The following is a 21,344-nucleotide window of genomic DNA, read 5'->3' as shown; positions in this document are numbered from 1 at the left end:
AAGGGGTACCTGCTAGGGTGTCCAGCCAGTGTGGGCTACAGAGTGGGCTCCAGCTGGAGAAGCTAGACAGGGGCATGTTACAGAGGCAGAATGGAAACAGAAGGAAGGCAGGCAGGGCAGGGGGCAGGCTGCATAGCTGCCAGCTTGGAGCCTCCCCTGCCATCTGGCAGATCCCCGGGTATGGTGTGGAGGGGGAGATGTCTGTTGTGGAGCTGCGAGAGCGACTGGCGCTGCTCAGAGAGACCCAGAGGCGTGAGGAGGAGGAGAAGCGAGATCAAATCATCCAGGACAAGCGTGCCAAGAGCCAGGAGCTACTGAACACATTGGAGCAGATCTCACTGTGCCGCAAGGCCATGGGGAAAACTGCGGCCATGAGGTAGGTACCTGAAACCCAGAAGGGTGCCTCCAGGTGCGCAAGGAACAGCAAGCCAGTTATTCCCCAGAGTGGGTCTCCTTGAAGCAGTCTCCACCCTCCTACCAGGCAGGCCCCTTGCAGGAAATCCCTCCACACCTCCTAGTTTAGTGGATGATTCTCAGGCCTACAGAAATGGTGGGGATCATGCGGTGATGGCCTCCATGCCCATGACCTAAATATAACCACTTTGTACCTAGGCCATGTGCACAACCTTCTGCCATATGTGCTTCATCTAACCAGCTAGCTATTTATTTGTCTGCACAGCCATTTGGAAGTAGTAGCAGGCATCAATCAGATGCTTCATTCCTGAAAAATGTAGTATGCATCTTCTAAAAAAGAAGAGTGTCCTACATAACCAAAGCACTGGCACAACCAGGAAAGGTAACAAAAAAATCCCAACATCTTTTAAATGACCCCTCTGTATTCACTTTTTTCCAGGCATCCCAAGACTACTAAAACCTTTTAAAGATTGCTTGTTGTAAATTTTTTTTTTTACACCAGGGTCTGGATCAAACACAGCATATAAATGTGCATGTATATGTGCGTGTGCGCGCTCCCACGCACCACACACACACACACACATACACACACACACATACCTTTTTGCTTTTTGCTTCTGGGGACACTATGATGACTTTTTCCAGACCCATGCGCCTGTCACTTGGCAACCCAGTCAGGCACAGGTAGGTATCTCCCCATTCTAACCAGGGTCATGCTAACCTTTGAATCTTGGCTTGGTCCCCCATGCCTCAATACCCTCACTATTACAGCAGAGCACACTGGGCTCCAGAGTGGGAATGGGGTGGCGTGTGAAGACAGGTCTGACGGAGAAAAGAGAAAAAGAGGGAGAAATCCATCACCCTTGGTCCTCTGAGCCACTTGCTGCTCTGGCTGTAATTCAGATAAAGCACATGCAACTAGGGACTGCTCAGGGAGGGCTGCAGGCCACAGCAGGTCCCACAGTGGTACACATCCTGGAAACTTCACCACTTCCCAGCTGCTGACCTGGTCCCAGCTGACCCCAAAAGCAGTTGTTAGAGTGTCTCTAAGGGCCCTGCTCTGGATAACAAGTTTCTGGAGCCCTACCCCATGTGTGCAACCAGCCCCAACAGCAGTAATTCAGCAGGAGCATTTTTCTGGGGGGGGGTGGGGGACAGGACAGTCAACAGGGAGTGTAGACACAGGAGAGAGAACCCACACATGCACTACACTGTGATGTGCAGTTACTGTCAACTCTGGCAGGGAACAAGACCTACTGATGAGACAGGGAAATTGCCTATGTGTGGAGACAGTGTGCAAGGACACACACCACAGAAATTAGCAGTAGTCACCTCTAAGCACAAGGAACTCTAGGCACAAGAGAGTCAAGAAGAGAGTGAGATAAAAGGGGCTTTCGCATACTAACCCTCCCTCCAAACTCCAGGGGATTGAACCTGGAGGCGCTTTACCACTGTGCTACATCCCTAGACTTTTTTATTTTATTTTATTTGTTTTTGTTGGTTCTGGGGATTGAACCCAGGGCCTTGTGCATCATTCAAGGCAAGCACTCTACCAACTGAGCTAAATCCAGCCCCCTTTTTTATTTTATATTTTGAGACCAAGTTGCTGAGTCTGGCCTTGAACTTGTGATCGAACTGCCTCAGTCTCCCGTGTCACTAGTATTACAGCTGTGCGCCACCACTCCAGGATGAATGTAATATTTTTTTAAAAAGAAACATAAGGGCAGGGATGCTAGCAGGACCCCAGGCCAACCCTGTGCAAGGTGACCCTGCCCCGGGCGGTGCAGGGTTTCAGACCGCCACTCCTAAACCCAATCTGTCGCTGGCCAGGTGGGAGCAGAAGAAAGCCCAGGCGGTGACGGGCGCGCCCTCCCAAGACGAGCGCGTGCTGGAGCTGCAGCGCAGGATCGAGGAGAGGGTGGCGGAGCGCCGCCGGCAGGCGGCCCCGCTGCACCTGCCGGCGGCGCGGACTGAGGGCCGCCAGTCACCGGTGAGCTTTCGGGGAGCCAAGGCGAGCTCCGGCTTGGCCTCGGCCGCCGCCCTGGCGTGTCCTGCCCATGCCAACACCGCCCCCCCGCCCGCAGGCGCAGCTGGAAGAGCCGCACTGGCTGGAGCTGGAGAGGAGCCGCGAGCGTAGGCTGCGGGCCCTGCAGCCCGGGGATTCGGCGATCGCACCGGCGCGCCGCCTGGAGGCTGCCTGAGCCGCGCCCTGCGCCCGGGCCGCCATACCCGCCCCCCGACCCTAGACCTCCCTGACCCCCCGCGTGCTGCCCGCGACCCCGCCCAGCCCTCTGTTCCCCAGCCCGCATCTGCGCGAGCGGTGCTGTGATATTAATATGCTGAATTGGACCTCGGGCCCAGACCCTAGCCCTTCCTCAGGGCCCAGCAAGTCATCATTCCCAAGGCCCCCTTTATCCCCCTCCCTGCTCCAGAACATCATCAGCACTGGAGTCCCCACCGGCTATCCAGACCCAGTGGCTTCACCTGAGAACCTAAGATCCTGTGTTCAGTTGTGCTGTGGTACCATTCTGGCCCTTCCCATGCCTTATCATGTAATCTGCGATTTTGGACAAGTAGAAACTCTGGCCCATTCTCATTTCATTGATGAGGCCATTGGTGCTCAGAGAGGTGACCTGTCCAGCGAGCCAAACCCAGAGCTAAGCATGGGTGACTTTACAGAGTACTGAAGGAGCCCGGAATCAACAAGGTTGGGGCCACTGGGAAACAGGTGGTCCCGTGCAGGGACCAGGACTGATTTGTAGGCTGGAGAAGGCGTGACCTTGAGAACAGGCCTGTGGAGTAACAGCCTCCTGGCCCTCTAGAACAGAGCACATCATGCTGCTGCTCACTAAAAGGATAGAATGTGGACAGTCCGTAGGGTGGGGTGCAGTAAAGGAGGGGCTAGAAACTCTCAGATGGATAAATATTCAGGAGAGGGACATCCTTCCCCATTCTCCTTTGACCTGCAGAGCTGGTACCTCAGCAGTGGAGGCTGGGCCTCTGAGCACTTTCAGATCGGGAAAGCACACATCAGCAGTGACAAGAACAGATTTAAGGGTCAGAGTCCTACTCCAATATTCTGAATTGTATTAGAACTCCAGAACTTTCCCACAACTCAGGTTGGTAAAGAGAAATTCCCATCTCCCTGTTGAATCAGAGCTGAGAATAGATTAAATTTCATTTAATGAAAAAAAATCTCTTTATATCCTGTGTTGTGCTATTCAAATCCATTTCATTTGATATTGAGGGAATACCCTGATGATTGGTCCAGACAGTCAGTCTTTCAGGAGCTCTGAAGGATTCAAAAGGATTTACCAGCTCCCCTAACTGGCAAGCCAAAGGCAGATGGACTTCAGGACATGCCTGATGCAGGAGTTCTATCTCCAAGCTGGTAGCAGTTTGTTTTGGAATGTTGAATATGTCTCCAGGCTTGAAGGAGTTCCTGTTAAGCCAGCCTTCTGCAATGGGGGCAGGTCTGTATGGTTGCCTGCAGCAAGGCTGTGGCAAGGGAGGAAACTGTCCTTCACCTTCACCTATTAGGCTTGCCTCTGGGCAGAGCAGAGATATGGCAGACCAACACTGTGGATGCTCTTGGCAACAATGTTGATTGGCAGTCAACTAGGTCCCCTCTCCAGTCCTGTTCTAAGAGCTAGCTTGTGGGAAACTGCTCCATCTACATGAGTGGGAGTAGGCCTGGGTCATTCCCTAAAGCTGTGACACTGTCCCTAAAGCTGTGGCAGAATGTCTCCCTGTACCCATAACTCCTTGCCTTGTGACTTTACCATTCCCATCAAGAGGTGAAGTCTATATTCCTCAATCTCTGAACCTAGTTTGGATTGGAGACTCACTTGGACCAAAAGAATGCAGCATAAGTAGCCTTGTGCCAGCTCAGAGCCTGGAACTTTGGTCTTGGGAGGTTCCACTTGTTCACTTACCAGGCCCCAGTGAACCTGGGTGGCCTTTTGGGATAAGACAGCTGAAACTTGTGAAGGAGAGCCAGTTGTCCTGAGTCCATTCTAGATCATTCTGCAACCAGCAGACACTCCCACCCCATCTCCCACATGTGAGGGCAGCCAGGACCAGAATTCTACACTCCCAACTGAGCAACAATAAACACTTGTTATTTAAAATATTGGGCTTTGGTGGCTTATTTCAAAGCAACAGCTCCCTGATATGCACTCAAGAACCATCACAGTGGGGACTCCTGCCTCCCTCTCCCTGCATGGGTCCTTTGAGATTCAAGTTTCCCAAGACAGGGGACCACCTAGAGGGACATAAGATCCAGCTGTTGCTTCCAATGCTCTTTCTGGACCTTTCTTGGCTGAACCACCCAGAGAGCTGAGCTTTTGCCTGAATGCAGGCTAGCCAAAAAACATCACAGTAAGGCAGGGCTCTTCGCAGATTTGAACATACAGAGATTCAGTAGCTAATCTGGGTGTTTTAGGACAACAAGGACAAGATCAGTGGTTTTGTTTGTCTTGATTTCTAAATCCATTCCCAAATTCAGAGCTCAAGAAACCCTCTTCATTCTCTATTTGATTCTGGCAGGCCATCCCAAGCAGGGGCTTGCATGCACTCAGGCAGGGCTGCTGAGTCCAACCTTCCACATTCTTCTTTTGAAGTAGGTACAATTACTATCTCCATATAAGAGGTGAGGGAACTTCTGAGACTTGCCCCAACGATGGAGCTGCTTTTCAAACTTAAGCAGGGGGATCCAGGGACAGCACTCTATGGACACTTAAGTCCACAAGATGCCCCTGAGACCTCCTGTCCTCTGCCTGGGCCTTGGCCCTTTCCTAGGCCCATCCTGGGGAAGAATGCTTTTCCCTTCACTCTTCCTTTTCTGGTACCCCTTGCCCACAAGATTGTCCGGACTTGGCACCTGGGCCCTCCCAGACTGATTCTTGCCCCCCCTCCCCGTGCTCCTGACACACTGGGGCACCAGTCTTCGGTCTCCCGGGAATGCCCAGCTCTCCCCACTCCCTTCCAGGCTCTGGGGACAGCTCTCTTGCTGGAACGCTCTCCCCTTCCCTCCTCGTCCTTCAGTCCTCGGCTAGGGGTCGCCTCCTCTGGGCAGCCCTCTCCGACGTCCAAGCCGAAGATCCTCTGGCTCCCGCGGATGGGACGAGCTGTTCTTCCCCGGGACTCTTCCTCCAGTCTGGAAGAGCCGGGAACAACACACTCAGGGCCTGGCACGACAGATTCAAGCCCGGTTTCAGCAGAGGGTCGCAGACCTTGGGCCGCGGGGGCATTTGTTACAAAGGTCTAGTTAACAGGCGAGGAAAGAGGCCCGGACAGGCGCGTGAATTGGCTGGCGGGGACTGAACTCCAGTCCAAGTTATCGGCCGGGTCCCACCAGGGACACAACGGCAGGTGAGCCAGGAAGCAGAAGAATCCGAGCCCGCTCGCTCGGGAGACAGTGCCCCGCCTCTAAGGAGCAACAACGCAGTTGGCGCCTCCGACACAACTCCCAGGAGGCCTTGCGGGCGTAGCGGCGCCGGCGTCACTCTCGCGGGAACTGGGACCTTGGGCGCGCAAGCGTGGGTGGGGCCGGAAGGAGGCGCCGTTCAAAGCGGTAATAGATGGTTTTCTCATCCAATAGAATTGAAAATACACCTCCTTAACCGGTAGACCGCGGTAGTAGGGGCGGGGGTGACCAATGGGGACTTTGGGGGGCGGGGCCTACGCCTGAGGAGCGGAAGTGGGTTGCTTTGAGTCGGCGGAGTCTTGCTTGAGCGGGTCTCCTTATCGGCTTGCGAAGATTCTTCCTCACGTTAGTGTGTTGGCGGCGGCGCCTGCCGGACCAGCAGAACCCTGGGTAAGTCTGGGCTTCGCGGGTAGGGAGTGGCACGTCAGGGCCGGGCACACGCGGGGCTCAGGCGGCTTTGCGGCCTGCAGAGGCGTCGGCGCCCGCCCTGCGTGCCTCGGCCCCGCTCGGGCCCCACAGCCCGGGCCGACCTCTCTGGGGCCTCGGGCCAGCTCCGCCTGCCCCGCCCAGTCGTCCGCGTGAGTGCCCGAGCCGGCCCAGCGCGGGCGTCGGAAGTTGGGAGCCTCGGTCTGGGGATCGTCTCGGCCCGGCAGGCCGACCGCGGAGCTTCGTCCGGAACCTAGGAAGGGAAACTGAGGCTTGGGGAGGGGAGGGACGCGCCAAGGTCAATCGGAGAGGCGGGCGGGGAAACCTGGGCGAGGTTTTTGTTTGCCGATGACGACGCTTCCTTTGTGTGCTCGCGCTGCCGCCCGCCGTCGTGGGCCTGCGAGTTGACCCGGGCGCATGGCGGGGCCTCTGTGGGCCCCGAGGGTGCCCCGGAGAGGAGGTCCTCAGCCTCCGGGAGCGCTTCCCGGCTCGCCGGTGGTCGGAAGAGCGTGCGACTGTGAGGCCTGCGGCCCCGTGCGCGCCTCGGCCCGTCCCCTTCCTGGCGCGCCTGCCTACGGGTGTATGAAAGTCAGATTTTAAGACCCGAAATGATATTCCCCGTGAGCGTCCCTTGTTCACCGTTGGACCCTTTGAGGGAGGAGGGAAGAGGACAGAGTTAGGGCGAGCAGTTTTGTGGGTGTTTCAGTTTTTGTCTTAATCCTGGTCGGTGCCCACAGACGTTCAGTTTTCATTTCGTTCTGGTTCTGCATCAGGTTCCGGAGCCAGACCTAGGGCCTCATCTCTGCAACCTTGGAGCCCAGCTTAAGCTCCCCAAGTGGTTGGGGAGACTGAGGCCCAGAAAGGTGAGATGATCTGCCCAAGGTCACACAGCCAGCTGCTTGGCAGTAGACTGGGTCTGGTTCCTCATAGCATTGACTTTGATTTTTCACGTTTTTTTTTTTTTTTTTTTTATGTATGGAGAGACCTTGGGTACAATTTTACATGATTTTGAGATGAAATGGGGACATGTGAGTGGAAAGACTATTGCTGTTGTTGGCTTTGTATTTGAACTTGAGCTTCCTTCCAACATTGATTCCAAAATGTTGCTTTAATATAGTCTTTATCCACTTTTTCTTAAATTATTATCCCTGAAAGGAGTGGTTTCAGTTTTCCTACTCACACCTGTGAAATTTCAATGTGACATACTGTAGGTGTTTTTACCTACTGTGTGTATGTTTGTGCTTTATACATAAAATAAGGGTTTTTTAACTCTCTTTGAGAATTCATGCATTAATGCTCTGAGTTAGCACTATTTTGAGGTCTTTTGTGTGCAGAGCTTTTTGCTTGGAGTACAGCAGTGAACAACATAGGTCTAGTGACGGTCTTTCTGAAGCTGAAAGCATAGGAAATGGAAGTTCTTGCAGGTGAAATATAGATGATACAAGAAGTGTGGCAAGACGTGGAATTGGGAAGGCAAGCAGGAATCAGATGTGAAAAGTGTCTGGTGTGATAGTTTATTCTATGGCAAAGAGGAATTTATCTTCTGTTGCCTGCATGGTTGGGTTGAATTTTAAACTGGGAAGTAATACAGGTAGAACTATATTTAAGAAAAATTACTACTGAAGCTGGACAAGACACGTGGTTTTGTAGCCAGGTCCAGTGGTGCAGGCCTGCAATCCCAGGTATATGGGAGACTAAAGCTGGAGAATCACTTGAGCCCAGGAGTTAGAGGCCAGCCTGGACAATGTAACAAGATTTTTGTCTTAAAAAATAATAATAATAAATAAATAAATAAATAAAGGTCTTGGGACCAGTTAGAAAGAGACAGGATTTGGGGAGACTGTCACTGTGGCAGTTCTTCACTAGGTTTGTTTATTTGGTTTTTATATACTGGGGATTGAATCCAGGGGTATTTTGCCACTGAGCCACATCCCCAGCCCTTTTCATTTATTTGAGACAGGATCTCACTAAGTTGCTTAGGGCCTTGCTAAATTGCTGAGGCTGGCCTTGAACTTGCTATCCTGCTTCAGCTTCCTGAGTGGATGGTATTACAGGCATGTGACCCTACTCCAGCTTTCACTTGTTAGCAAGGGCTGGAGATAATAGCTTCATTGGTAGAGTGTTTGCCTCACATGCATAAGGCCTGGCTTCGATCCTAGCACCACCAAAAAAAAAAAAGTTTGTTAGCAAAGCCCATATATATGGCCTGTAGTCTGAACCCCACCAATGTCTGGAAAAGATTTGGGGTGCTACTCGGTAAAAAAAAATGTGCACAAGGGCTGGGGTTGTGGCTCAGGGGTAAAGCGCTTCTTAGCATGTGGGAGGCCCTGGGTTTGATCCTCAGCACCACATAAAAATAAATAAAACAAAGGTATTATGTCCAACTACAACTAAAACAATTTTTTTAAAAATGTGCACAAAAGTAATTAGTCCATGTGCTATATTTTCAGAAAGTTGATTCTTAATGCCTACATTGTATTCTCAAAGAATCTATTTGTTCCTGAGTTTCCCCCTTCTCCCATTTCAGGAGGTAATTTTAGGGCCTTGGGTGTACCCTACCTGCTTCACCTCTTCTCTGTTGCTGTTTGGCATGGCAGTTTTCTTTGTAATCTTTATTAAAATTTGCCTCCTTTCTCAGCACCTTGTTGATGTCTGTTCTGGCTTCTTACTCTTACAAGTTAAAGATGTCTCAGGTAGAGGTATTTTCTCCTAATCTCTCTTAATGATATCTGTATTTAAGTCTCCTTTTGTTTCTTGATGGTGACTGTATATGTTTTTGGTACCTGGGATTGAACTCTGAGCCACCTCCTCAGCCCTATTTTTTATTTATTTAGAGACAGGGTCTGAGTGTTGAGGGCCTCAGTCCTCCTGTCTTAGCCTCCCAAGCTGCTGGAATTATAGGCGTGCACCACCACACCTGGCTGTGGCTTTTTTTTTTTTTTTTTTTTTTGGTGGTAGTAGTGCTGGAGATCCAACCCAGTGCCTCACACTTGGGAGGCAAGCACTCTACCTCTGAGCCACAACCCCAGCCCTGTGACTGTATTCTTACTTGGGCTATAAGGCTGTATTTTCCCCATCTTTGAAAAAAATTTTTTTTTTCCTCTCACAACACCCTTCCTGTTTCCAATTATGTGCCATCTCTTTCAAGCATCTAATGATTTTGATAATTTAATTGGTTATAAATTCAATGGGAAAAAATCTTATTTAGATTCTGTGCCAGGTGCTGAGGGAACTCCTGGTAAGTATTAAATTTAGAGGTATGTGTGTCGAATTAAGGGAGGACAGAAAAAGAAATAGGGAAATTAGGACTGGGAAGAGAGAGAAGTAACTTTTGAGGTAGTCCTTGAGGATGGATAGAAATTCCCTGGAGTGGCAGGACCCTTCTTGCCACTATATCAAATTATGTCATTCTGACAGGAAAGATCTAGAATACAGGTGCCTGATATCCAGGGTATCTGGGGTAAAAGGACACATGTCTATAACTGCAAATGGAGTCAGATGGTGAGAGGTGGGGAGTGAGGAGTGGCTTTATGATCTGAAGGACATATTCTGTGGGCAGTAGTTGTGATCTTTGGGAGCCCTTGCAGTATTAGATCTTTTGGAACCTGATGACTTTTGAGTTTTCTTGTGAAGGTTAACTTCCTCAGGCCCATTTAGTGTTCTTTCTTATGCTCTTTGTTTACCCTAGGGGCCAATAACCATTGACTTGCTTTCCTTCTTTTTTGTTCTTTTTAGATACACATGACCGTAGAATGTAACTTTTTTAGTTGTAGATGGATCCAATATCTTTGTTTATTTTTAATGTGGTGCTGAGATTCAAACCCAGTGCCTCATGCATGCAAGGCAAGTGATCTACCACTGAGCTACAATCCCAGTCACCGTTTTATTTTGACATGTTGCACAGATATAGATTATGGTTTATTCTAATTCTGTTCTTGGGGTTGTACATGATGTGGACCTAACTTTGGTTGTGTAGTCATATACAAGGATAGGAAAGTTATGTCTAATTAATTCTACTGTCTTTTTTTTTTTTTTTTAGAGAGAGAATTTTTTTAATATTTATTTTTCAGTTTTCGGCGGACACAACATCTTTATTTGATCTTTATGTGATGCTGAGGATCGAACCCAGCATGCCAGGCGAGTGCGTCACTGCTTGAGCCACATCCCCAGCCCCTATCTACTGTCTTTTCTATTCCCCTCCCTGCTCCCTTCCCTTCATTCCCTTTTGTCCAATCCAGTGGACTTCTGTTCTTTCCCTCCCCACCCTCCCTTGTGGGTTAGCATCCACATATTAGAACATTTGGCCTCTGGCTTTTGGGGACTGGCTTATTTCATTTAGCATGATATTTTCCAATTCCATCCTTTTTTTAAAAAAAAATATTTATTCTTAAGTTTTAGGTGGACACAGTATCTTCATTTTACATTTATGTGGTGCTGAGGATGGAACCCAGTGCCTCATGCATGCTAGGCGAGCACTCTACCACTGAACCACAGCACCAGCCCCAATATTCTCTCTTTGTATACCACAATAGTCTGTTGTGTATGTATGCCTCATTTTCTTTATCCATTGATCTGCTGAAGGGCACCTAGGTTGGTTCTATAGCTTAGGTATTGTGAATTGAGCTGTGTCACTGTAATATGCTGATTTCAAGTCCTGTGAGTATAAACCAAGCAGTGGTAATACTGGGGTCAAATGGTTTCATTGCTAGTTTTCTGAGGAGTCTCCATACTGCTTTCTAGTATGGTTGTACCAATTTACAGTCCCATCAGTAATGTATAAGTGAACTTTCCCCCCACTCACTTGCTGACATTTATTGTTACTTATATTCTTGATAATTGCCATTCTGACTGGAGTGAGATGGAATTTTAATATTTTTTAGTTATAGACAGATGCAATATCTTTATTTTCAGTGTAGTTTTAATTTGCATTTCTCTAATTGCTAGAGATGTTCAACATTTTTTCATATATTTTTTGACCATTAGTATTTCTTCTGTGAAGTGCTTGCTCAGTTCCTTTGTCCATTTATTGATTGGGTTATTTGTTTTTTGGGTGTTAAGTTTTCCTATTAGGCGCAGAGTCTCTGGTCTAATGCTTAGATCCTTGATCCACTTTGAGTTTTGTGCAGGATGAGAGATAGGAGTTCAATTTTGTTCTACATATGATTTCCATTTTTCCTAAAGAGGCTGTCTTTTCTCCAATGTATTTTATGGCGCCTTTATCTAGTATGACTGTATTTATGTGAGCGTGTCTCCATATCTTCTGTTCTGTTGGTCTTAATATTTGTTTTTGTGCTAGTACACGCCATTTTTGTTACTATAGCTCTGTAGTATAATTTAAGGCCTGGTGTTGTGATGCCTCCTGTAACACTTTTCTTGGTAAGGATGGCTTTGGCTATTCTGGGCCTCTTATTTTTCCAAATGAATTTCATGGCTGCTTTTCCTATTTCTATGAAGAACGTCATTGGAATTTTAATAGGAATTGCATTAAATCTGTATAGTGTTTTTTGGTACTGTGGCCATTTTGACTATTAATTCTGCCTATCCAAGAACATAGGAGATCTTTCCATTTTCTGAGGTCATCTTCAATTTCTTTCTTTAGTGTTCGGTAGTTTTCATTGTAGAGGTCTTTCACTTTTTAGAACCCAAGGTTTTTGTTTTTGTTTTGAAGCTATTGTGAATGGTATAGTTTTCCTGATTTCTCTTTCAGCTGATTGTCATTGGTGTACAGGAATGCAATTGATTTATGGGTGTTAGTTTTATACCCTGCTACTTTGCTGACTTTGTGAGTTCTAGAAGCTTTCTGGTAAAGTTTTTTGGGTCTTCTAAATATAGAATGATGTTATCAGCAAATAAGTATAGTTTGAGCTTTTTTTTTTTTCTATTCATAGCCCTTTAATTGAAGAGGGTCTGGGTTAGAACTTCTGTCATAGCTCATAAGCAAGTGCCGCAGTCTGTCTGTCTGCAGCAAACTAGCGGGGGGGGGGGGGGGGGCGACGAATAACTTGTGTACTTGATACAGCAGGAGTAGGAGCCGTTTATTGCAGGACAGGAGCAGTATTTATACATTCCACACAGCTTATCTAATTAGCATAAACTAGATACATCAGTCAACCAATATGGAATCTCCACACTTAATGGCTCGCTTTTGTTACTTCTCAAACCACTCCCTCTGGCATTTTGCCAGGCACCATCCAGACTTGTTTATGAACTCTAACATTCCCCTGGCAAAATGCCAGGTGTTATTTTTGACTTGTTTACAGACTCTAACAAGCAAGGGTGCTGCATCTCACTGTCAAGATCAATGTCCCTAGAACTGGGTTTGGCTAGCCCATAAGTGACAGCATATATGTATTCATTAGCTAGCCTCCGTATGAATCTGACTGACAGTCGGAGGGATGGCCTGTGCTGAGGAGCTCTGGGGCAGTTCCATTTAGATCAGTCCGCCTCTGGTGCACTCTTGAGGGAATTCCCACTATGGGACACTGCTTAGCTGCTTTCCGCTAATCTGGGTTTAAGAATTGGATTTGGAAGCTTCTGACCACTACCTACACCACTCCATACGTCTTCTCACTTCCAGTCCAAATGACCTCAGGCTCAAGATACATAGAGGCAGCTAAGCTTCCTAGCTGGCCTTTTCTTGCTTGGTGCCTTCAGCGCTGGGGCAGGCAACACACCCACGGTCTTGTGAGTTTTGTGGCAAGGTCAAGTGACCTTGGGCTCTGGGGAAAGATGGGAGGTTGTTGATGAGCTCCCACACCTGAGGCAGTTTTGAGCTCTGAAGAAGTAGATCCTTAGGGTTCCTTCATCATGTTACCCTTTCTCCTAGCTCCCAGGAATTACCTCATTTTATCAGGCTTCCAGAGCACAAACCACATTGGCCCAAAGATGGGAAGGTTCTGTGGCTTTCAGGCTCCTTTTAGGCCTCTGGGGATTTGAGCTGTGGCCTGATTGCTGATGGGGCTTGATCAGGCTCATGACATAAATTCATGGGAGACCTGATTACCCAGTATAAAGAACATGCCTCATTCTCCAAGCATAGTGTACTACTATTTGCTTTGACCAAATTCATTCATCTCATCCCTGCAAAAATCTCAAGAGAGCTAGAAGCAGTATTGCATGCATATAATCCCAGAAGCTGGCTCAAGAGAGACCAGTGTTCAAGGCCCTTAACACCATGGTGGGTGTGTTTTTATTGTTGTTGTTGTTTGTGTGTGTGTGTTTTTTAAATCGTATATAGACAGCCCTTTATATTCATGGAATCTGAATCTCTATATTAAACCAATTGAATTGAAATACCTGGGAGGGTGGGAATATAGCTCAGCCTAGAGCTCACCATGGGTTAGGATCCCTAGCACTACAAAAAGTAAGGGGTTGGGAATGTTTATGCTGAATATATACCATTATTTTTAATCTTGCCATTTTTCTTATTTGTATGTACAAATATATATATTTTAAACTATGTATCTTAAATATATTTTGTTGGAACATTATAATTATAGGTAATAGTGGGATTCGTTGTTACATTCTTGTTCGTGTATACAGCATAACAATGAAATTTGGTCAGTTTTGTTCCCCAGTGTCTCCCTTTCCCTTTCCTCCTCCCTCCCACTGGTTGTCTTCCTCTAATCTGCTGGTCTCCTTTTTATTTTCATGGGATTTCCTCTTTACCTTTTCCTTTTTTTTTTTTTTTTTTTCATCTCTAACATCTGACCCTGATTTTTATTTATTGTGGTGCTAGGGACTGAACCCAGGGGTGCTTTACCACTGGGCAACATCCCCAGCCCTTTTTATTTTTATTTTTTTTTAAATAATTATTTTTTAGTTGTAGTTGTCAGTACCTTTATTTTTTTTATGTGATGCTGAGAATCGAACCCAGGGCCTCGCACGTGCTAGGCAAGCGCTCTACCACTGAGCCACAACCCCAGCCCCCTTTTTTGTTTTTTGAGACAGGGTCTCACTAAGTTGCTGAGGCTGTCCTGGAACTTGTGATCCCCCTGCCTCTCCTTTCCAGATCACTAGGATTACAGATGTGTACCACTGCACCAGGCCACTGAAACTACTACTAATATAGTATTCGCATTGTATTATAAGCAACAGAGATAATTTGAGGTATGTGGGAATGTGTATGTAGGTTATATTGCAAATACTGCCTGAGCACAGGTGGATTTTGGTATTTGCAAGGGGGTCCTTAGTCTAACAATCAAGAAGCTTGTATTTTTCTTGAATACTAAGGTGTGGTTATTGGTGTGACAGGGGCATCAGAGTTCCATTTAAGAAGCTTTGAAAGTTATTGGCAGTTTTAATGTTCACATCTAGTGCGTAGGAGACTGGACTTTGCTGATAGCTGAATTTCTGACGCTGTTTACAAAAGCAATCGAGCCATGCAGTCTTTATAGTATTCTTTCTCTTTAACATATGTTCTATAATTCTGCTTTTGAAATTCTACGGAGAGGGCTGGGGCTATAGCTCAGCAGTAAAGCGCCTCCCTCACGTGTGGGGCACTGGGTTAGATCCTCAGCACCACACAAAAAAAATAAAGATATTGTGTCCATCTGCAACTAAAAAAAAAAATCCATCTAGAGAGAGTTAAAATGGGAATGATCAGAAGTTTGTGGCTTATAAAAGGAAGACATGAGCCAGGCAGTTGGAACCAGCCAATACCCAGTTGGTCACTGATTTGTCAGGATTTCCTTAATGGTGTTCTGTAGGATTTGACCTCTAGGCTTTTACAACACCATCAAAAAGAACTTACCCTGATCAGCTTATCCAAACTCAAAGGAGACTTAGGCCTTGTATCCAGATAACCCCTTATGAGTTCACAGTGGGACTGCTTTATGATTGCAGCACAGAAGGAATGACCTGGTACCTGGGCTCCTTCCCCCACCCCTCAACCCCCACATGGGAAATGAACAAGGAGTCACTTGGCTAGTGTGGATAGAGCCAGAACAGGGGAGTTATGGTTCTGATTTTCAGTAGATGATTCAGATGCTGCTGCTCTGGCATGGTTTGAGGGCTCTGTGCCTGTTGCAGGACTGGGCTAGACCTAGAGCTTTTTGTTGAGAACATCTCATTGTGCTTTATTCCGTTTCTGTTGTGCCCCTACCCCAGACCCTGTCTCTGACTTCCTTTCTTTGCTCTTGGGAATATAGTAGTATGAGATTTACTAGTAGAATCTGGTTCCAGTCTAACATTTCCTGTTTTCTGCTTGCCTTACAGTCTGTTTCTAGCCTTTATGCAGGTCACACTGCTGTGCACATGATGGCTATACAGTCAACAAATGTACGTGATGAATATGCATATGGTTATGTCACGTTTCTCCTAGAGTGTGGGGAGGGCATCATTGTAAGTGACCATGATTGCTGTGTTGAAAAAAATGAAAATCTGTCAGAACATAGAAAGCCCGAGAGCTCTCTGGTTGCCATCTGGTAGTCCCATTTCTTTCTCCTGCACTCTGCTACTGCCTCTGAGTCATGCCACTTTCTTCTACTCTGGTTCCTGAGTCTCCTTCCTGGTCTACATTCTGATTTGTTCAATCTTCCATCTGCCCTCTCAGCACACAGGTGACACAGTCTCTCTAAATGAAGATCTTTATTCATTGTTGCTAGCATAAAGCTTTAAATGCCCTGACCTTAGGGTGTGTGGTTTATGAGGGTTGTTATGATTTGAACACTGTCAGCCTTTGCTGTCTTCAGTTTTCCCGCACTCCATCCTTCTGGGGCATCCTTCCTCCCTCTAATCATCCCACCCACCTACTTAATTCCTTGACTTGCTCCTCACCGAAGGCCTCAAATGCCATATGGCCTCCTCTGGCCTTCCTGTTTGATCTTTAGTACAATTTGGTCTTGGAACATGACCTCTTTGCTCTTGCTTTCATCTGGCTTGCTACCCAGTGTTCAACATCCTGTACTAAGCTCACTAGCTTTCTTTTAGACACCACCCCCACCCTGTGCATCTTCCAAGGTGTTCATTGCTTTTTTCCTCCTCGAAACTCATACAGAGTAGGTTGTTGGTTGCTTAGTCTGCAGTGATGGGTCAAAACTAGGGCCTTTGAGTGCCAGGTAAGTGCTCTACCACTGAGCTACATCCCTAGCTCTACAAATGCTGGGTTTTGTCTAAATGGATATCCACGTTCTCCTACCTTTGTTTCTGGCTTTTTAATTCTCTTTCAGGCTCTTCTTTCTCTACCTCCCTCCCTCCCTAGACATTCACATGTTCTGAAATCTCTGACCCCAGTTCTACCATTTGAGTTTTTCTGTCCATCTTTGGACCATTCCACCAGAATTTCTCATATCCAGGATTGCTAACATTAAAGCTACCCTCAGCAACTCTTTCTTTTCTGCCTTCTCTCATTTAGGTCTATGGTGTCACTCTGTTGCAGAATAACTAGCTAGATACCCTGGCCTGAGTGTTTCTCTCCCACCCTCACAGCTTTAGGAATTCTGGCATTTAGCTTTCCTGATCATTCCCAGTTAGGAATAGCTACTGCTCTACTCCAGATCTTTTCTTAGCGATAAGGGCACTATCAGTTACCCATTTTCAACCTCTTTAATAAACATGAGTGCTGGGAGCCATTAGCCAAGTAGGTATGACAATTTCCTTGCCAGCGTACCCCATGTTGCTGACATGTTGCAGTGACATTGAATGTACTTAACCTTGCTCAAGGACCAAGGCAGATTAGGGTGTTCCCGGTTTTAAGATAATCTTGTTTAGGGCGTTCCCAGTTTAGGTTCCAGGTTTAAGGTTTAAGATTATTCCTGCTGGGAATAGGGCGTATCCTGCTGCCTGAGTTCCCCTTGAGTTCTCACGGGATTCAGACAGTATATTTTGGAGATAGAAGCCCAGTGGAGGTGGATTTGGGCAGAGAACGTGGATTTGGGCAGAGAACGTGGATTTCCCCAGAACGTGATTGTAGACGGCTGGTGTGAGTTCGGGAATAAAGAGTTGCTGTTTGAATCTACAAGCTGTGTGGTGGCTCGTGATTGTGTGCCCAGCCAGACTGCGGCATTTGTGCCCAGCCAGACTGTGGCACATGAGAACCTCCTTGTATGAGATAGGGGAGGTAGGTACACAGTGGACAAAGCCCTATCAGATGAGGACATAGTGAGTGTCTTTAGAGTTGCCTCTGTACTAAAGAATGGTGGGCCCTTGTGCTGAGATGAAGGAAAGTTGGTGGAGAACCAGGTATAATAGAGGAAGGAAGAAGCAAGAGTTCCTTTTCAGACATACTAAATTCCCATGTTCCAGCCAGTCTAAGTGGAATATACCTGTAATCCCAGAGACTTGGGAGATTAAGGCAGTAGGATCCCAAGTTCAAGGCAAGCCTGGGCAGTTTGGCAAGACCCTGTCTCAAAATACAAATAAAAAGGGCTGGGAGGGGCTGAGGGTAGAATGCTGGTCTACCATGCACAAGGGGCTGAGAATGGGGGAGTAGCTCAGTGGTAAAGCACCCTGCATTCAGTTCCCAGCGCTAAATAAATAAGTAGAAATAATAATAAATTTCCATATTTCTGATTGTTTCTAGGACATCTCTAATTTGGCACTAAGGTAGTATTTAATTGCGTGGATTCTGGTGTTTACTAGTGTGGACTTTGGGCAAATTATTTCCCTCTTTTTAAATATTTTATTTTTTAGTTGTAGTTGGACACGATACCTCTATTTTATTTATTTATTTTCTTTTAAAGAGAGAGAGAATTTTAATATTTATTTATTTATTTATTTTTAGTTTTGGCGGACACAACATCTTTGTATGTGGTGCTGAGGATCGAACCCGGGCCGCACGCATGCCAGGCGAGCGCTCTACCGCTTGAGCCACATCCCCAGCCCCTCTATTTTATTTATTTATTTTTATGTGGTGCTGAGGATCAAACCCAGGGCCTCACACATACTAGGCGAGCACTCTATCACTGAGACACAAACCCAGCCCCTTAATTCCCTCTTGATCATCCTTACTTAGTTGCCTCTGTTTAAGAGAGTGACCATTATTGAGCCTGCTTTTTTACTCGGTGTAGTGCTCAGGATGAGGCAGTCCTTAGCATAGTGCCTTGCTTGGAAAAGTAATCTGTAATTTTCAGGTGTTGCTTGTTTTATTACCTGAGGGCTTTTGTCCCCTATGTAGTCCAGAACCCTTTGGTTGATGAGATATCTTCCCCATGATCTTCTTCTATCTTGTTCTGCGGGGAATACCCTCTCCCCATTTGACTTCCTAGTAAAAGTCAGCACTTGGGTAGGTCTTTCAAAGGCCAGTCTTCCAGCTTCATTGCCCTCTGATTCTGATGCCCACCATCCCTGAAAGAGAAAAACTGACTTGGAATGAATTATTGTGGAGCTATGAAGCTCCCAGGGAAGCCAGTGGTCTAGCTGGGCCTGTAAGGATTCCGGAGACTGGCTTCTGAGAGTGGTGATGGGCATGCAGGCAAGGCCAGGCACAAGATGCATCTTCAACAGCAATATTTGAAAATCTAAATATCAATGCAGTGAGAGGCAAGAGGCTTATGGAGCATCCAAGGTATGTGCATCCTGTCATTCCCCATTGCTCAGTAGGCATCTCTCCCTTCTTCTCTGGGAAGACATTTGTGTTGGATTCTTTTTAATTTTGAAGACACATCACTGAGGTGGACAAATGGGAGGAGGAAATCTTGTGTCATAGATGTAAGCTATTCTGGGACCAGAAACATAAATAATGTGTGCATTAGAACCTAGGAATTATGGTGGATCTGGGACTGTCATATGTTCTGAGTAGTCTTGTGGAGCCTAAGGGGTGTTGGGAGCAAGATGGATGACCTTTTGTCTCCTCAGCTCATCTGTAGGGTAGACAGTGAAATTATAGAAAGAACCCAAGGCTCAGGACTTTTCTTGGCCTTGGAAGCTTTGTCCCTCCTGATTGCTGAGGTCAGGTATGTCATTCCTGACTCATTTTTTCCCCCAGGAATTAACACAGTGCTTTTGTTAGGGTTGCACAGACAAAAAGGGCAGGATGGGCTGGGGGGTATAGTTCAGTATGAGAGCACATGAGGCCCTGGGTTCAGTCCCCAACACACACACACAAAGAGAGATGGCATAATGGTTCTGATTGTAGCTTTGAGGTCAGGTATGCCATTTTCAGCAAGAATCCTTACTTCTGAAAATGAATATGGGATTAGTGATATAAATTGCATAAAGTGTTCAGAGCACTTTGTGACAGGAAGGACTGGTGAATTAGTAAACTGAACTTTGTAATCAACAGTGTAGGTAGCAGCATTTATCAAGTTGATATCTTTGTTTTTCAGGACAGGACTCGAAGATACTGAAATCTGCCTGGCTCCAAATTCTTTTAAGCCAGAAGATGAGTAACCAGCGGGCATGAGAGGTTGAATATTCTACTTTGCTGCAAACCTGGGTAGAGATCACTTCCCTTTCTGTAGGTTGGAGCCAAGGATCATAATGAGTACAGTAAGTTTCATCAGCTCATGATTTTATTTTCAAACTAAGCAACTTCCTTATCCTTTGTGGCACATTGCAGAGAGAACTGTATAGGTGTTCTGGGTGATCCTGGATCTTCATGGAGTGTGTGCCGGGTCCTTCCCTTAGCTGCACCAACGGGCCCATCTTCAGCTGAGTTCCAGGTGTTGGGATGGTGCCCCCAGAACAGAAGGCTGAGGAGGAATGGCTTAAAATTCAAATATACTTTTTTTTTTAATCTTTATTTTATGTATTTATTTTTATGTAGTGCTGAGGATCGAACCCATGGCCTGGTACATACTAGACAAATGCTCTACTGCTGAGCCACAACCCAAGCCCAAACATCATACCTTTTTAAAAACTTTTTGAATTTTATTTTGAGACAGGGTCTCACCACATTGCCCAGGTTGGCCTTGAATGTGTAATCCTCCTGTCTCCACCTTCCAGTGAGTAGTTGGGATGACAGATTATCCCACCATGCCTGGCTGAAACATCAAACCTTCTTGGCAGTGTGTCCTAGAAATATTAAGGCCCTTTGTGGTGTTTTGGTTATTTGCAACCCAGTTTTCTATTTTTCCTTCTACATTGTTTCTTTGTGTTCAACATGAACCTGACAGTAATAATCAAGTGGAAGTTTTCTTACGTACACTGGCCTGTGTTGATCAGTCATTGTAACTACTGTTTAGACTTTCATCGAACCTCCGAGGCAGCTCTGGTTCAGCATAACCCAGGTGTCACCTGGAGTCCCTTGAGCACAATAGAAGTTTGCCTGTGAAAGTCCCCTTGCTTACTTCCTGCTGACAAAGCTGTCTCAAGGTTGCTCGTGTTATCTAAATTCTGAACTGTTTTCTGAGATGCACTGACTTCCTTAGGGATAAACCAGATGTGAAACAGCCTCATCATCTCTTTCCAGACCCCAGAGGTGCTGCAAATGGCATTGTAAAGCTAAAGGGTGGTTAGGAGTAGGGTGAGGCTAAACAGGCAGCTCCTTCAGTGAACGGGTGACATGAGGTCTGTTCGGGTAATCTAGCCCTTTAGGTCCTTGCCTTCCATGCCTTTCTAACCAGCCCAGCCTACCCTTCCTGAGTCTCTAGGTCCACCCCCCTACCCCTGTAAAGGGTGAGTGACTTCCCACCTTGGTCCTTTATCTGTAGACTGCTGTCCTAGCCTACCTATAAGGAAATAGACATTCTAAGCCTTACCTCTGAGGCCATATCTCTGTCCAGACAGGGAGGACAAAGCAAAGCAATATGGCCTTTATGAGGTCTTGTGAAGACATTGGTTAAGTTACAGTGTGAGTAACTTCTATAGTTGATTGGATGGTTCATTTTGGTTCATTTTCACCAAAAGCTCTGAGCTTTTACTAGTTCAGCTGGTACATTCTTAACCAGGACTAATGGGAGGTCAGAGAGGGGTATGTGTCTCCACAAATGCTCCAGGAGTACTGAGCTTGCCCTGAGATAACAAACCCCTTGACTCAACCCTGCTCTAAGTTGAGGTGGAGGAGAGAGAATCAGCCAGCCAGCCTACGAGGAAGTAGAGGATGGGTTTTTGAAAACTGAAGGAGTTGGTCAGGTGAAGAAGGGGAGGAGTGCACACCACGCTGGGATAGAGCCAAGGTTAAAGGCATGGATGGGGC

General features: G+C 46.7%; 2 protein-coding genes and 1 non-coding gene across 4 annotated transcripts in view; 2 read left to right on the top strand and 1 right to left on the bottom strand.

The window, feature by feature from the left end:
• Cfap99 (cilia and flagella associated protein 99) overlaps positions 1-4,546 on the top strand; it is a 51,283-nt gene extending 46,737 nt beyond the window's left edge. Inside the window, exons 14-16 of one of the 2 annotated variants that reach the window (XM_046423897.2) lie at positions 171-376; positions 2,245-2,387; positions 2,482-4,546. In XM_046423897.2, coding sequence (XP_046279853.1) covers positions 171-376; positions 2,245-2,387; positions 2,482-2,615 — 483 coding nt within the window. In that variant the 3' untranslated portion in view covers positions 2,616-4,546. The remainder of the gene's footprint in view (positions 1-170; positions 377-2,244; positions 2,388-2,481) is intronic. The other variant, XM_058572476.1, reaches the window with a different exon arrangement.
• Trnas-uga (transfer RNA serine (anticodon UGA)) lies at positions 1,910-1,986 on the bottom strand. Its single transcript is given in 2 exon segments — positions 1,910-1,945; positions 1,949-1,986. It is a non-coding gene; the product is annotated as a tRNA-Ser (tRNA).
• Positions 4,547-6,096: 1,550 nt separating the features above from the next.
• Positions 6,097-21,344, top strand: part of Rnf4 (ring finger protein 4) — a 31,867-nt gene continuing 16,619 nt past the window's right edge. Inside the window, exons 1-2 of the mRNA XM_046423714.2 lie at positions 6,097-6,232; positions 19,534-19,696. Of these exons, the coding sequence (XP_046279670.1) occupies positions 19,688-19,696 (9 nt within the window). The 5' untranslated portion in view covers positions 6,097-6,232; positions 19,534-19,687. The remainder of the gene's footprint in view (positions 6,233-19,533; positions 19,697-21,344) is intronic.

This window comes from Marmota monax, unplaced genomic scaffold, assembly GCF_021218885.2.
Source record: "Marmota monax isolate L192 unplaced genomic scaffold, Marmota_monax_Labrador192_F-V1.1 WCK01_AAM20220418_F8-fsc00009, whole genome shotgun sequence".
Taxonomy (NCBI): domain Eukaryota; kingdom Metazoa; phylum Chordata; class Mammalia; order Rodentia; family Sciuridae; genus Marmota; species Marmota monax.
The sequence above is the reverse complement of the archived record's forward strand: the minus strand, read 5'-3'. Positions and strand labels throughout refer to the sequence as shown.